Source organism: Bufo gargarizans, chromosome 3 (assembly GCF_014858855.1).
Source record: "Bufo gargarizans isolate SCDJY-AF-19 chromosome 3, ASM1485885v1, whole genome shotgun sequence".
Classification (NCBI taxonomy): domain Eukaryota; kingdom Metazoa; phylum Chordata; class Amphibia; order Anura; family Bufonidae; genus Bufo; species Bufo gargarizans.
The window spans coordinates 158,076,517-158,091,937 of NC_058082.1; the positions used below are offsets into that span (position 1 = coordinate 158,076,517).

Here is a 15,421-nt window from a genome sequence, read left to right on the forward strand (position 1 = left end):
TTGACCGTTGCTCTGACAACTGTTGTCCTTCTGTCATCAACTTGGGCGTTGCGATGGCATAATTGCCATTGCTGATCAGCACCTACCTTCAGGTGCGTTCTACTGGGTAGCTTAGTCCCTGCAGTACTCGTCAACCACTAGATTGCCGTTATAAGTGGGACTTGGGGGCTAATAGTTGATGCCGTGACGCCATCGGTGCTACCTCTCTTCAGATATGAGTAATGTCTACGTCACCTCAAGCCAATGGTGGTCATTCTTTTCACTGCTCATTCCGGGGGTGGACTAAGTCTCCCCACGACGGGTAGAGTGGGTGTCTGTCACGCCTTGCCACCGCTGGTAGAGGTTACATCCCTGGAACGGAACACCCTTTTCCTTTCCTGTCCCTCCTCGAGCTGGATGACTGACCACCTTCCCCTTCTGTCTAGCTGACCAGTATCCATGTGTTGTACGACTCTGGAAGCCCATCTCCTATTTTTTCCACGTGACCAGGGTTCCTTGGTAATTGCACTCCACCCGGCAAGAGTATTTCTCTCATCTTTGTTCCACTCATCTGCCCTTCCAGGCAGAATTGCCACATTGTCAATATATGGTCACTGACTGGGCTTCCCATCACCGGTGATGCTCACATCGGCTTTACTTTTACCTTTCTCCGAGGTATTGGTTCTTTGGCCTGCAGTGGGGCATGCCTGGCTCAGGCCTTTTTTTTTTTTTTTTTTTTTTTTTTTTTTTTTTCTTTCTCTGTGGTTTCTCAAGCAGCTTTTCTCGCTAGAAGTCTTGCCACAAGCCTCTATGGCTATAAGGGCATTGGTCTTACAATTTACCGCTTCCTATGGGGCGTTCTCTTGACCAGAGGACGATCCTGCGGACCTGGATTTTTAGTTCTACTTCCACAGTTGCGGCCAGGAGCCGGCTTTGTCCAAACGACCTGTAGGTCGTTTGGTGGCGTTTCAGTGAGGAACAGGTCCTCCCTCTGGGACGTAGTCTTCTCCTTTTTATTTCGGGGAAGGCGACAGCTCCCACCCAGTAATTTCTGTTTGCCGTAAATGATGGCGGTTGAGGAGCCAGTATGGCCCTCAGTTGTGGTTCGATCTGACTGGCATTGGTCAGTTATTGGTTGTTTACAGTGTGTGTCCCCCCCCCCCCCCCCCCCCCTTCATACTCCTATTGCTTGGGCACAAACTGATATGCTCTCTCCAGGCTGGAGGGGGTATAGCTGGCACGGGAGGAGTTTTTCAGCCGAGTGTCGTTTTTCACTTTTCAGCCGAGTGTCGCCTCTTAGTGGCAGCAAGCAGCTATACCCACGGTCCTGTGTCACCCAATAAACTAAGCGAGAGAGATTTTAAAGGTGAGTTCACAAAAATCTTGTTTTTGCAGATGACCCTAAACTGTGTAAAGTAATTGACACGGAAGAGGACAGTATACTGCTACAGATGGATCTGGATAGATTGGAGGCTTGGGCAGATGAGGTTTAACACTGACAAATGTAAGGTTATGCACATGGGAAGGAATAATGCAGGTCAACAGTACATACTAAATGGTAAAACACTGGGTAACACTGACATGGAAAAGCACCTAGGAATTTTAGTGAACAGCAAACTAAGCTGTAGAAACCAGTGTCAGGTAGCTGCTGCGAAGGCCAATAAGATAATGGGTTGCATCAAAAGGGGCATAGATGCCTATGATGAGAACTTAGTCTTGCCACTTTACAAATCACTATTCAGACCAGACATGGAGTACTGTGTACAGTACTGGGCTTCTGTGAACAAGGCAGACATAGAGCTGGAGAGGGTTCAGAGGAGGGCAACTGAAGTAAATACTGGAATGAGAGAACTACAGTACCCTGAAAGATTATTAACATTAGGGTTATTCACTTTAGAAAAAAGACGACTGAGGGGAGATCTAATAATTATGTATAAATATATCAGGGGTCAGTACAGAGATCTATCCCGTTATCTATTTATCCCCAGGACTGTGACGAGGGGACATCCTCTGCATCTGGAGGAAAGAAGGTTTGTACACAAACATAGATAAGGATTCTTTACGGTAAGCGCAGTGAGACTATGGAACTCTCTGCCTGAGGAGGTGGTGATGGTGAGTTCACTAAAAGAGTTCAAGAGGGACCTGGATGTATTTCTGGAGTGTAATAATATTACAGGCTATAGCTACTAGAGAGGGTCTACTGTAATGGCTGATGTATAAGCTTGCCGATGTATTTATGCTTTGGTCAATTTTAACTTTGTCACGCCTGTCGGCGTATTCTCATATGTCTGTGAAACAATAAACATTTTTGAAATATAAAATATAGCTACTAGAGAGGGGTCATTGATCCAGGGAGTTATTCTGATTGGAGTCGGGAAGGAGTTTTTTTTTTTTTTTCCCCCTTAAAGGGAACCTGTCGTTAACTTTGTGCTGCCCATACTAACGGCAGCATAAAGTAGAGACGGGTGAGTTGATTTCAGCGATCTGTCATTGATGAGTTAAAAGTAAGTGGTTGCCGAGAACCAACATCACAATCCTTGCAGACTGGGCCTGGAAAAGAGTCATGGCCACCTGAGAAGAGTCCTGGTTATTCATGAATTCCTGCCCACCTGCTGCTGATTGACAGTCTTCTACCTAGTTTTCTCCCTTTTTCTCTAGTAGAGAACTGCCAATCGTCAGCAGATGGGTGAGAGAACAGGAGATTATGAATAACCATGACTCTTCTCAGGTAGATTGGACTCTTCAAGTCCTGGGCTGCAATAATTGAGTCTGGTTTTCCGCAACCACTTACTATTAGCTCATGAGTGACACACCGCTGAAATCAGCATTTCTGTCACTAATTTAATCTGCCCTCAGTGAGGTCAGCATAAAGTTGATGACAGGTTCCCTTTAAGTGGATAAAATTGGCTTCTACCTTGCAGTATTTAAATTTTTTTATTTTTGGCTTCCTCTGGATCAACTTGCAGGATGAGGCCCACTTGCACATGAACGTGTGCACCCTGTGGTCGTGCTGCGGGCCACAATGCACTAACACAGTCCGTGTTGCATTCATATATAATGTGTAACCATTTTAATAAAAACAACTTCAGGCACAATACATGTAATTGGGAATTAATAAGTGAATTTCATTTGCATAGAAATATGCTGACTATGGTCTTTTCACTTTGTAGGGATTAGAAGGCTGTTGGCTGGGGCCACTATGACCACTGAAACCTTTGTGAAGGATGTGAAGCCTGGACTTAAAAATCTCAATGTTCTTTTCATTGTTCTTGAAACAGGTAAGGCACAGTCAAGAATGCCGACTTCCTAAACAGGGAAGATACTTAAAGGGCATCTGTTAACAGTTTTGTATCTATGAAACTGGCTGACCTGTTACATGTGCGCCTGGCAGCTGAAGGCATCTATGTTGGACCCATGTTCATATGTGCCTGCATCGCTGAGAAAAATGATGTTTTAATATATGCAAATGAGCCTCTGAGAGCATTTTGGGCGTTGCTGTTACACCTAGAGGCTCTGCTCTCTGCCGCATCCTCTGCACTTTAATTCACAGGGCCAGTTGTGATGACTGCCTGGTCCTGTCAATTAAAATGCAGAGGATGCAGCAGCTGCAGAGAGAATGGAGCCACTAGGTGTAATGGCAACGCCCCTGTTGCTCCTAGAGGCTCATTTGCATATATTAAAACAATTTTTCTCCGCAATGCAGGCAGATATGAATATGGGACCAACACAACTGCCAAGCGCACTAGCAACAGGTCAGCCAGTTAATTTAAACATTTTTTTTTTTAAATCTTCCCAGAGTGCCCCATACACCAGGAAACCCCTCTTTTTAAATGTTGTATCTTAAAGTGGTATTTCAGTTCCATCAGGTTATCCCCTATTAGACCAGTTCAGGTCCAGCTGCTAGGACCCACTGCGATAACGAAAACGGGAACCCCAAATGTATGAGGCTGCAGGTTGGGCATGTGCACTTGTCGGCTTGTGATTACATTCTGAGCTCCAGGTGTGAGAATGTTAAGTTATGTGAACATATCACTGATGATGGACTTACTGTTTACAATTGGCCTGGGAACATTAATGCATGATAGGTGGAGGCCTGACCCCCTAGGGCCCCCAGTACTTAGGATTCTCCTTCGTCTTGCAGGTAGAGTGACCAAGACAAAGGATGGACATGAAGTCAGAACGTGTAAAGTGGCAGACAAGACTGGCAGCATCAACATCTCTGTGTGGGATGATGTGGGGAAGTTGATACAGCCTGGAGACATCATCAGACTTACAAAAGGGTAACTACTTTGACTTTTATCTACATGCTGATGGTCTCCGTCTCTGTTCTGTGTACATTTTTTGCGGCCCAATTGAGCTGAATGGATCCACATCCAATCTGCAATAAATGCAGATTGGATGCGGCGCAAAAATATGGTTGTGTGAATAAGGCCTCTATATTGATGTCCTGTCTTCAGCATATGTTACCAATATCAGATCAGCAGGAGTTTGATTCCTGGCAACCTTGCCAATCAGCTGTTTGAAGGAGCAGCAGCAATCATGCAAGCACTGCATCCTTTTTAACGTGTACCTGCATGCTGTCGACATTGTAGCGGCGGTGCTTTTTCATCCCATTCAAGCAGGGTGGATTTGATTTAAATCAAACCGATTTAAATCACTAGTCAGTAAGGCTTGATTTAAATCATTGTTTTTTACAAAAAGATTCATATTTGGACAATTTTTCTGTTGTACTTAGGAAGGAAAAAAATAATCATTACCTTAATAATAACAATTTAAATAGGATTTATTCAACTGAAACAATAACATTACAGCATGTTATTTGCTTAAACATCCATGTTTATTGCAGTGTTTGCATTTTGCACGCATGCCTGCCTTACCGATAGGTAAAGGAACTTCATTAAAATATTGCCAAACTGGGTCTCTTTTAAGGCCTGCTGCCATTATAGTTTTTTTTCCTCCAAGGAAAGAATGTGATAAAACTCAGGTCATACACACAAAAAGATCCAAAGACTTGTCTGTCTGTGGCTGTGCAGTACTGTGCTCAGAAAGTTTCACTTTCATTTCGTAGTACTCCTTGTCTGCTTGCCTTTTCCTCCTTACACTTAGTTTCACTTTCTTCTTGTGCAGATCTACAGGTCCTTCTAAAAAAAAAATTAGCATATTGTGATAAAGTTCATTATTTTCTGTAATGTACTGATGAACATTAGACTTTCATATATTTTAGATTCATTACACACAACTGAAGTAGTTCAAGCCTTTTATTGTTTTAATATTGATGATTTTGGCATACAGCTCATGAAAACCCAAAATTCCTATCTAAAAAAATTAGCATATTTCATCCGACCAATAAAAGAAAAGTGTTTTTAATACAAAAAAAAGTCAACCTTCAACTAATTATGTTCAGTTATGCACTCAATACTTGGTCGGGAATCCTTTTGCAGAAATGACTGCTTCAATGCGGCGTGGCATGGAGGCAATCGGCCTGTAGCACTGCTGAGGTGTTATGGAGGCCCAGGATGCTTCGATAGCGGCCTTAAGCTCATCCAGAGTGTTGGGTCTCGCGTCTCTCAACTTTCTCTTTCCAATATCCCACAGATTCTCTATGGGGTTCACGTCAGGAGAGTTGGCAGGCCAATTGAGCACAGTAATACCATGGTCAGTAAACCATTTACCAGTGGTTTTGGCACTGTGAGCAGGTGCCAGGTCGTGCTGAATAATGTAATCTTCATCTCCATAAAGCTTTTCAGCAGATGGAAGCATGAAGTGCTCCAAAATCTCCTGATAGCTAGCTGCATTGACCCTGCCCTTGATAAAACACAGTGGACCAACACCAGCAGCTGACATGGCACCCCAGACCATCACTGACTGTGGGTACTTGACACTGGACTTTAGGCATTTTGGCATTTCCCTCTCCCCAGTCTTCCTCCAGACTCTGGCACCTTGATTTCCGAATGACATGCAAAATTTGCTTTCATCCGAAAAAAGTACTTTGGACCACTGAGCAACAGTCCAGTGCTGCTTCTCTGTAGCCCAGGTCAGGCGCTTCTGCCGCTGTTTCTGGTTCAAAAGTGGCTTGACCTGGGGAATGCGGCACCTGTAGCCCATTTCCTGCACACGCCTGTACACGGTGGCTCTGGATGTTTCTACTCCAGACTCAGTCCACTGCTTCCGCAGGTCCCCCAAGGTCTGGAATCGGTCCTTCTCCACAATCTTCCTCAGGGTCCGGTCACCTCTTCTCGTTGTGCAGCGTTTTCTGCCACACTTTTTCCTTCCCACAGACTTCCCACTGAGGTGCCTTGATACAGCACTCTGGGAACGGCCTATTCGTTCAGAAATTTCTTTCTGTGTCTTACCCTCTTGCTTGAAGGTGTCAATGATGGCCTTCTGGACAGCAGTCAGGTCGGCAGTCTTACCCATGATTGCGGTTTTGAGTAATGAACCAGGCTGGGAGTTTTTAAAAGCCTCAGGAATCTTTTGCAGGTGTTTAGAGTTAATTAGTTGATTCAGATGATTAGGTTAATAGCTCGTTTAGAGAACCTTTTCATGATATGCTAATTTTTTTTAGATAGGAATTTGGGGTTTTCATGAGCTGTATGCCAAAATCGTCAATATTAAAATAATAAAAGGCTTGAACTACTTCACTTGGTGTGTAATGAATCTAAAATATATGAAAGTCTAATGTTTATCAGTACATTACAGAAAATAATGAACTTTATCACAATATGCAAATTTTTTGAGAAGGACCTGTATTCCACTCCAAACAATCAGAAAAATATTGTTCATATTCTATTCACTGAACTTTAAACTTAGCACTGAAGGGGTTGATTCTGTATTTATAGGTTTGTAGAAGTTAGGATTAAGATCCTTTTTCTCAACTCTTTTCATGTTATAAATTCAGTTTTGAGAACTCCAAAATTAAACCAAGCATCTGTGATAATATCTTGTAGGCAGAGAAACTACCCAGTAATCTTACAAAAACCTCTGGAAGAGCATGACATTGTGACTGGATTAATGCAGTTTAACAAAAAATTTAACATATACAGCCTTATTCTACATAATTAAAAAAGTAATCTTTATTTCATACTGAAATCACCTTTTGGATGGTAATATATTTTCCTCAAAAAGCATTTTATATTAAAAAATCTGATTTAAATAAAAAAATCCGATTTAAATAAAAAAAATCCGATTTAATCATAGTTTTCACTTGAATGCAGGGTGGATAAAAATCTATGTGTAACTGGGAGCCGGCAATGCGCTCGCTCCCTGCATTGCCGCCAGCATCCTATCCCTGAGGAGGAGCAAGGACGCGGCTGGCGTCCTCGTCTCCATAGTGAGAAGGGGGCAGGGAGGACCGGGCTGCGCATACCTCCTCAGCGTGGCCGGCGTTCTTCATCCCCCTAGACAATGAGCAGGGGGGGAACTGGGCGCCGTTGGCAATGAGTCAGCGCTCAGGTGTTTACATCTGATGGACATGGGTCACGTGACGCTGGCCACGTCACGTGACCCATCAATTAGACCTATTTAAACAGGTAACCTGCTGGCCACAGTTTGCCTGTGATTGGTCTTATTACCTCACTAGCGTTCTCTGCATGTGTGACCTCGTTTGTTTGACTTCGGCTTGTATTTGACCTTGACCTGGTGTTATCCCTTGTACTGATGCGATCTCTTGGCTCCTGACCTCTGCTTGTATTGACTTCGACTTTTCTATTAACCCTTTTGTGCCTGTGTTACCTCCTGGTTCTTGACCTCGGCTTCCAGTTGTTCCTGTTGTGGTACTTTGCGCTTCTGTTTGTTCTGTCTTTGTCTTTTGTTTTCTTCCTTCATTATTTTCTTCCTTTAGGCCCCTGCAGTTGTACCCTGTCGGTTAGGACGGACCGTGCAAGTAGGTAGGGATAGAGGAGTGGGTGGAGTTTAGGGCTGCACTTATCCCTACCTTTTCTTCACAGAATCACAGGCCTTACCTAAACCATGGACCCTATGCGAGTCCTTACAGATCAGGTACATAATCTCGCCCAAATGGTGCAGGAAATGTCAGAGAGGCTACAGCAGAAGGCGTTGCTTCAGACCCCACCTATAGCTGCCTCGTCCTTTCAGAATCTTGAACCTCATGTTAAGTTGCCGTATCGTTTTTCTGAGGATCATAAGCAGTTTCTGACATTTTAAGGAGAACCATGAACTTTATTTTCGTCTATGCCCACACTCTATTATCTCTTTGTTGCAAGGAGACCCACAAGAATGGGCTTGCTCGCTTCCCACGGATTTCCCTTGCCTAGCTTCTGTCAAAGCATTTTTTTCAGGCCTTAAAGGGAACCTGTCACCAGTTTTATGGTGTCCTAACTAAGGGCAACATAAATAAGTGACTGATTCTCTTAGCAAAATGCTGGGTCACTTTCTTTAATTGACCCAGTCAATCTGCCAACATCTTGTATTGAAAAGCTCCAGCTGATAATTATGAGTCCTGAATATTTATGCGCTACTGACTTTCCCCGCCCACCTGCTGCTGAATGACAGTTTTTTTCCATATGAATCAGCATCAGGTGGGCAGGGGAGTGGCTATAGCTCTGAATTAAATCTACACTTGACTCGATGACATCACGCTGGACTCAAATCAGCTCATTAGCATTCGGCATGCGGCATCTTTGTATATTATGAGGTAACCATCTGTCACACCAGTAAGTGAATACATCTAAGGTACTTTTTAGTAGTTAATGATTGTATATAATCAAATATCCACATGACAGGTTCCCTTTAAGTGTACTTTATGATGAACCTGATAGGTCGGCTGTGGCAGAGTCTCAATTAAAATCTCTTAGCCAGGGAAACAGACCTGTGGAGGAATACTGCACCAAATTCTGGAAATGGCGCGTTTCCTCTGGCTGGAACGATCCAGCGCTTAGATGTCAGTTCAGGGTAGTGCTCTCTGAAGGATATGTTTGTCAGTTATCCCGTCCCCGACACCTTAGAACAGACTATGACTTTAGCTGTTGGACTGGACCGACGAATAAGGGAAAGGCAAAGAGAACTGATCTTTCCACAAGTGGTGGTTAAACCTGACTCCTCACCCTTGAGAGTCAAATTGGAGGATCGTATAGAAGAGCCCATGCAGCTCGGAATGACCATGAGGGATCAAAGACCTCAGAAGAGTGCCTGCTTTTATTGCGGAGAATCTGATCACTGGTTATGGCAATGTCCTAAAATCCCTCCCTCCAGGAGATCTCTGCGTCCTGACGCCCAGAAGGATAAGGTACTCCCCAAGGTGGTTAAAGAGAAAGTATTGATACATGTGGTTATTTCTTTTGGCAGTTTTAAGGGTTTTGGGAAGGCACTTATTGATTCTGTGTCCGCCTCTAATTTTATTGACCACAATTTTGCTTTGTCTCTTGCTAACCCCATTCATATTATTGCTATTGACTCCACTCCTTTGGTGGGCAGAACAGTAGAATTTTGTACCCCCTGAGGTGACCTTGACTGTGGAGACCCTTCATACGAAGTGTTATTTTTTGATAGTTCTTGGCTCCAGGTTCATAACCCAGTCATCAACTGGTCCACGGGTGAATTAGAGAAATGGGGGTTAAAATGTGATTCATGTTGTCTACCTATTATTCAGGTTGGAGTCACTACAGAGTCGAAAACTCTTCCCACATACAGTACAGACCAAAAGTTTGGACACTCCTTCTCATTCAAAGAGTTTTTTTTATTTTCATGACTATGAAAATTGTAGATTCACACTGAAGGCATCATAACTATGAATTAACACATGTGGAATTATATACATAACAAAAAAGTGTGAAACAACTGAAAATATGTCATATTCTAGGTTCTTCAAAGTAGCCACCTTTTGCTTTGATTACTTTACTGCTTTGCGCACTCTTGGCATTCTCTCGATGAGCTTTAAGAGGTAGTCACCTGAAATGGTCTTCCAACAGTCTTGAAGGAGTTCCCAGAGATGCTTAGCACTTGTTGGCCCTTTTGCCTTCACTCTGCGGTCCAGCTCACCTCAAAGCATCTCGATTGGGTTCAGGTCCGGTGACTGTGGAGGCCAGGTCATCACTCTCCTTCATGGTAAAATAGCCCTTACACATTAGCATCCCTGGAATGTTTTGGGATAGGTCCCGCATTTATTAAGTGGATTTCAGTACTGTATAAACAACCCTCTGCTGGTATTCTGGTGAACGGTATGTGCTCCGCGAACTTTAATTTGAGTCGTGGGACCAGACAAGGATGCCCGTTGTCGCCATTGTTATTTGCCCTGGCGATTGAGCCCCTAGCTATTCGAATCCGGTCTGATGAGCTATACCGGGGAATATATATAGGAGATCAAGAGGACAGAGTGGGACTATACGCGGACGACATGATGCTGTTCATGTCAGAGGTGGAGACTACGATGCCTCAAGCTACTCACCTCATTGAAACATTTAGCCGGTTTTCTGGTCTCAAGATTAACTGGACTAAATCTTCTGTTTCCGTTGTATTCCTTACCCTCATCCTCTTTGGATACGGAATTCCCTATAGTGTCTGAGTGCAAGTATTTGGGAATTCACATTACTAAGGATGCAACATCCTTCCACTCCCTCAACATACAGCCTCTCTTGAATTATAGTGCAGACAAATTCAGGGTTTGGAGTGGGCTCCCCTTATCAGTCCCTGGGCGAATTAATTTGATTAAACTAATAATTTTACCTAAGTGGTTATATGTTTTAGAGCATGCTCCCTTCTTAGTGCCTAAAAAGTTATTTCAACGTTTTAGATCCCTTCTTTCTCCATTCATATGGGGTAATAATAGATGTAAATTGTCTATTGACGCGCTATGCAGACCCAGGGGGGAGGGTGGTAAGTCCCTGCCTGATCTCTATTTGTATTATCTGTCAGGACAGTTGAGGCACTTACGGTCATGGTCTCCTCGGATGGCACTCTAGCTAGAGCCGAAAGACAATTAGCGGTGTTCTTAGACATCACATCATTGTGGCCAGTGCTGGAACAACCAAAATTGTTTGGTCGACTGCTTCTACCTGTACATAAGCTAGCTGTACAAGTTTGGGAGGCTGGCAAGAAACTACATTCTCACACAGGGCTGTTACCTGAGGTGCCTTTGTGAGACAATCCTATGTTTCCTTCTCTCCGTACAGGGATAGATGGGCGGTTCTGGGAGAATCATGGGATTGGCGTTCTGGGAGATTTATATTCCAGCAATGTATTTAACTCTTTTGAGCAGTTGAGGGATCGTCATGGTCTCCCTAGAACAGCCTTTTTCAAATACCTTCAGGTACGACATGCAATGAGTACCCACTTTGGAAACACTGTAGTATCTATCTCTGACTACTCACTGATAGGCGTCATCCGCTCCCAAGGCCCCAAGGGATTCTGCCCTTTATACCCAATTGCTGAGTACTAAAATGCATAGTGCTCCCCTCTTGGTTTTATCTAAATGGGAAACACTGATGCCAGGTATTACTAAGGAGGATATTAATGATATATTGGAATCCCCTTTTACAGGTTTCCCCATCTATCAAGAATAGATTTATTCAGCTATGTATTGTGCACCAAAGTTATCTATCACCCGTGCGGCTACATAGGATCGGCCAGTTGACACACTCCAGGTGTCATAGATGTGATGCAGATGGGGCAAATGTCCGGCACCTTATATGGGAATGCTCATACATACAAACCTTCTGGTCTGCAATTGTAAGTTTCATTAACACACTCACACAGCCTTCGGTGGCATTGACCCCACAGGTGTGCCTATTTGGTATACTGGATGAGGAAGTCTATCCTCATCATTACAGAATTTTCCTGAGGGAAACACTATTCCTTGCGCGTAAGGCTATTGCGATCCGCTGGATGGGTGATAGACGACCTTCTATTAATCAATGGAAAGTGCTTGTGAACAACGTGGTGTCCTACGAGAATATTGTATTTAAGAACCGGGGTTGCCCCGAGAAGTTCAATAAGGTGTGGGGGTCTTGGTGTTCATCCATGCATACAATGTATTCAGCATCTAGATTTTCAGACAACCTTAATGCAGTGTTAGTGTGATATGCTCATGTCGCGACCACACGTTCTGCCCGCCATGATTGTTTTGTACATGCTTTACAAATGTTAATTGTAGCTTTGTTGCAATTGTTGCTAATATGTATATGGTGATGTACTTACTTTGCTCCACACCTGTATGTCTCATTGACTTTTATGTACACTAATGTCACCTGTACTTTTTCTAATGATTCGTTCAATAAAACGAGTTTAGAAAAAATAGCCCTTACACAGCCTGGAGGTGTGTTTGGGGTCATTGTCCTGTTGAAAAATAAATGATGGTCCAACTAAACGCAATCCGGATGGAATAGCATGCCGCTGCAAGATGCTGTGGTAGCCATGCTGGTTCAGTATGCCTTCAATTTTGAATAAATCCCCAACAGTGTCACCAGTAAAGCACCTCCTCCATGCTTCACGGTGGGAACCAGGCATGTAGAGTCCATCCGTTCACCTTTTCTGCGTCGCACAAAGACACGGTGGTTGGAACCAAAGATCTCAAATTTGGACTCATCAGACCAAAGCACAGATTTCCACTGGTCTAATGTCCATTCCTTGTGTTCTTTAGCCCAAACAAGTCTCTTCTGCTTGTTGCCTGTCCTTAGCAGTGGTTTCCTAGCAGATATTCTACCATGAAGGCCTGATTCACACAGTCTCCTCTTAACAGTTGTTCTAGAGATGTGTCTGCTGCTAGAACTCTGTGTGGCATTGACCTGCTCTCTAATCTGAGCTGCTGTTAACCTGCGATTTCTGAGGCTGGTGACTCGGATGAACTTATCCTCCGCAGCAGAGGTGACTCTTGGTCTTCCTTTCCTGGGGTGGTCCGCATGTGAGCCAGTTTCTTTGTAGCGCTTGATGGTTTTTGTGACTGCACTTGGGGACACTTTCAAAGTTTTCCCAATTTTTCACACTGACTGACCTTCATTTCTTAAAGTAATGATGGCCACTCGTTTTTCTTTACTTAGCTGCTTTTTTCTTGCCATAATACAAATTCTAACAGTCTATTCAGTAGGACTATCAGCTGTGTATCCACCTGACTTCTCTACAACGCAACTGATGGTCCCAACCCCATTTATAGGGAAGAAATCCCATTTATTAAACCTGACAGGGCACACCTGTGAAGTGAAAACCATTTCAGGTGACTACCTCTTGAAGCTCATCAAGAGAATGCCAAGAGTGTGCAAAGCAGTAATCAAAGCAAAAGGTGGCTACTTTGAAGAACCTAGAATATGACATAGTTTCAGTTGTTTCATACTTTTTTGTTATGTATATATTTCCACATGTGTTAATTCATAGTTTTTATGCCTTCAGTGTGAATCTACAATTTTCATAGTCATGAAAATAAAGAAAACTCTTTGAATGAGAAGGTGTGTCCAAACTTTTGGTCTGTACTGTATATCAATGACTCTGCTGATGGTTTTTTCCATGTCCAATGCCGATTTCCTTCCCTCTCATAGACCATATGATTGTGCCATCAATCTTGTTCCGGGGTCTAAGTACGCTAGGGGTCATATTTATAATTTGGAACAGAAGTCTGAGGGATTACTTGAAGGAGAGCTTACAAAAAGGACATAGTAGACCCTTGGTCTCTCCTATGGGGGCAGGGTTTTTCTTCGTTGGGAAAAAAGGATGGTGGACTAAGACCATGTATTGATTATAGAGAATTAAATAAGATTACTGTTAAGAACCAATACTCTTTGCCTCTAATCCCAGACCTGTTTAATCAAGTTCTTGGAGCTCACTGGTTCACTAAAATTGATCTCAGGGGGGCCTATAATCTTATTCGAATTAAGGAGGTGGGTGAGTTGAAAACTGATTTTTAATACCCCTGAGGGTCATTATGAATATTTAGTGATGCCGTTCGGTTTAAGTAATGCTCTGGCGGTTTTCCAAAATTTTGTCAATGATCTTTTTAGGCAATTTATTGGAAAATTCATGATTGTTTATTTAGATGACATTCGATTTATTCTTCTGACTGGTATTCTCAAGTTATTCACACTAGCCAAGTACTTGAGGTTCTTCGAGAGAACAGATTATTTGCGAAAGGTGAGAAGTATATATTTGGAACGTAGGAAACTTTATTTTTGGGATATATTCTCACACCCCAATCCTTTAAGATGGCTCCGGGAAAGGTGCAGGCTATTTTGGAATGGGTGAGACCCTTCTCTCTTAAAGCGTTACAATGCTTTCTGGGTTTTTCTATTTATTACCAGAAGTTTTAAGATTTTCTTTTTTTCTATTTATTGCAAAGCCTCTCACTGACCTAACCAAGAAGGGGGCGGATCTAGTCAATTGGTTGCCTGAGGCCATAGAAGCGTTTGAAACACTCAAGAGGTGTTTCGTTAACGCTCCAGTGTTGGTTCAACCAGACCAAGAGAGGCTTTTTGTGGTTGAAGTTGATACCTCCGAGGATGGGGTAGGAGCAGTACTATCCCAAGGGTCATCAACTCTCTCACGAACTGAGGCCTTGTGCTTTCTTTTCCCATAAGTTCTTCTCTTCTACTGAGTGAAATTATGATATTGGTAATCGAGAGTTACTTGCTATTAAATGGGCCTTTGAGGAATGGCGTCATTTTTTGGAGGGGGCTCAACATCGTGTTACGGTACTTACCAATCATAAGAATTTAATGTTTTTGGAATCTGCTAAACGTTTGAATCATAGACAGGCTAGGTGGGCATTGTTCTTTACACTCTTTAACTTTTGCATTACTTTCAGGCCAGGAAGTAAAAATGTCAAAGCTGATGCCCTATCCCAGAGTGTTTGTGCCTTTCAGTCTCCTGATACTCCCACCAGAACCTATTTTGCCAGTCGGTATCATTGTGGCTGCAGTCTCTTGTGATTTGACAACAGAGATTACTGTGGGACAACACTTGGCTCTGGTACAATCCCCTAAAGATAAGTTGTTTGTCCCTGGTCATTTGCATCTCTGACTATTAGGTGAGTGCCACAAATCTGTTTTTAGTGGGCATCCTGGCATTAATGCCACCAAGGAACTAGTTTCCAGGTTTTATTGGTGGCCCACCTTGTCTAGAGATATCCAGTCATATGTCCTCTTGTGAGGTTTGTGCAAGGTCCAAGACGCCTTGGTTCCATCTGGTCGGTGAGTTGCGACCCCTGCCTATCCCTAGTGGACCTTGGTCCTATATTTCCATGGATTTTATTACCGACCTACCGGTTTCAGAGGGTAAGTCGGTTGTGTGGGTAATCGTTGACAGGTTTAGCAAAATGGTTCATTTCATTCCTTTGTCAAAATTGCTCAATGCTAAAACCTTTTAGCTCCTCTTTTCGTGAACCAGGTGATACGTCTACACGGAATTCCGGAGAACGTGATTTCGGATAGAGGTGATCAATTCATCTCAAAATTTTGAAGGGCCTTTTTGTCATAAATTTTTAATATTTCTCTGTCTGTCCTTTTTT

The 15,421-nt window shown here is 43.2% G+C and overlaps 1 protein-coding gene across 2 annotated transcripts in view; it reads left to right on the plus strand.

The window, feature by feature from the left end:
• The window catches only part of NABP2 (nucleic acid binding protein 2), a 40,226-nt gene that overhangs the window by 12,802 nt on the left and 12,003 nt on the right, over positions 1 to 15,421 (plus strand). For both annotated transcript variants that reach the window (XM_044286184.1, XM_044286183.1), the window contains exons 2-3: positions 3,150 to 3,257; positions 4,121 to 4,259. In XM_044286184.1, coding sequence (XP_044142119.1) covers positions 3,179 to 3,257; positions 4,121 to 4,259 — 218 coding nt within the window. In that variant the 5' untranslated portion in view covers positions 3,150 to 3,178. The remainder of the gene's footprint in view (positions 1 to 3,149; positions 3,258 to 4,120; positions 4,260 to 15,421) is intronic.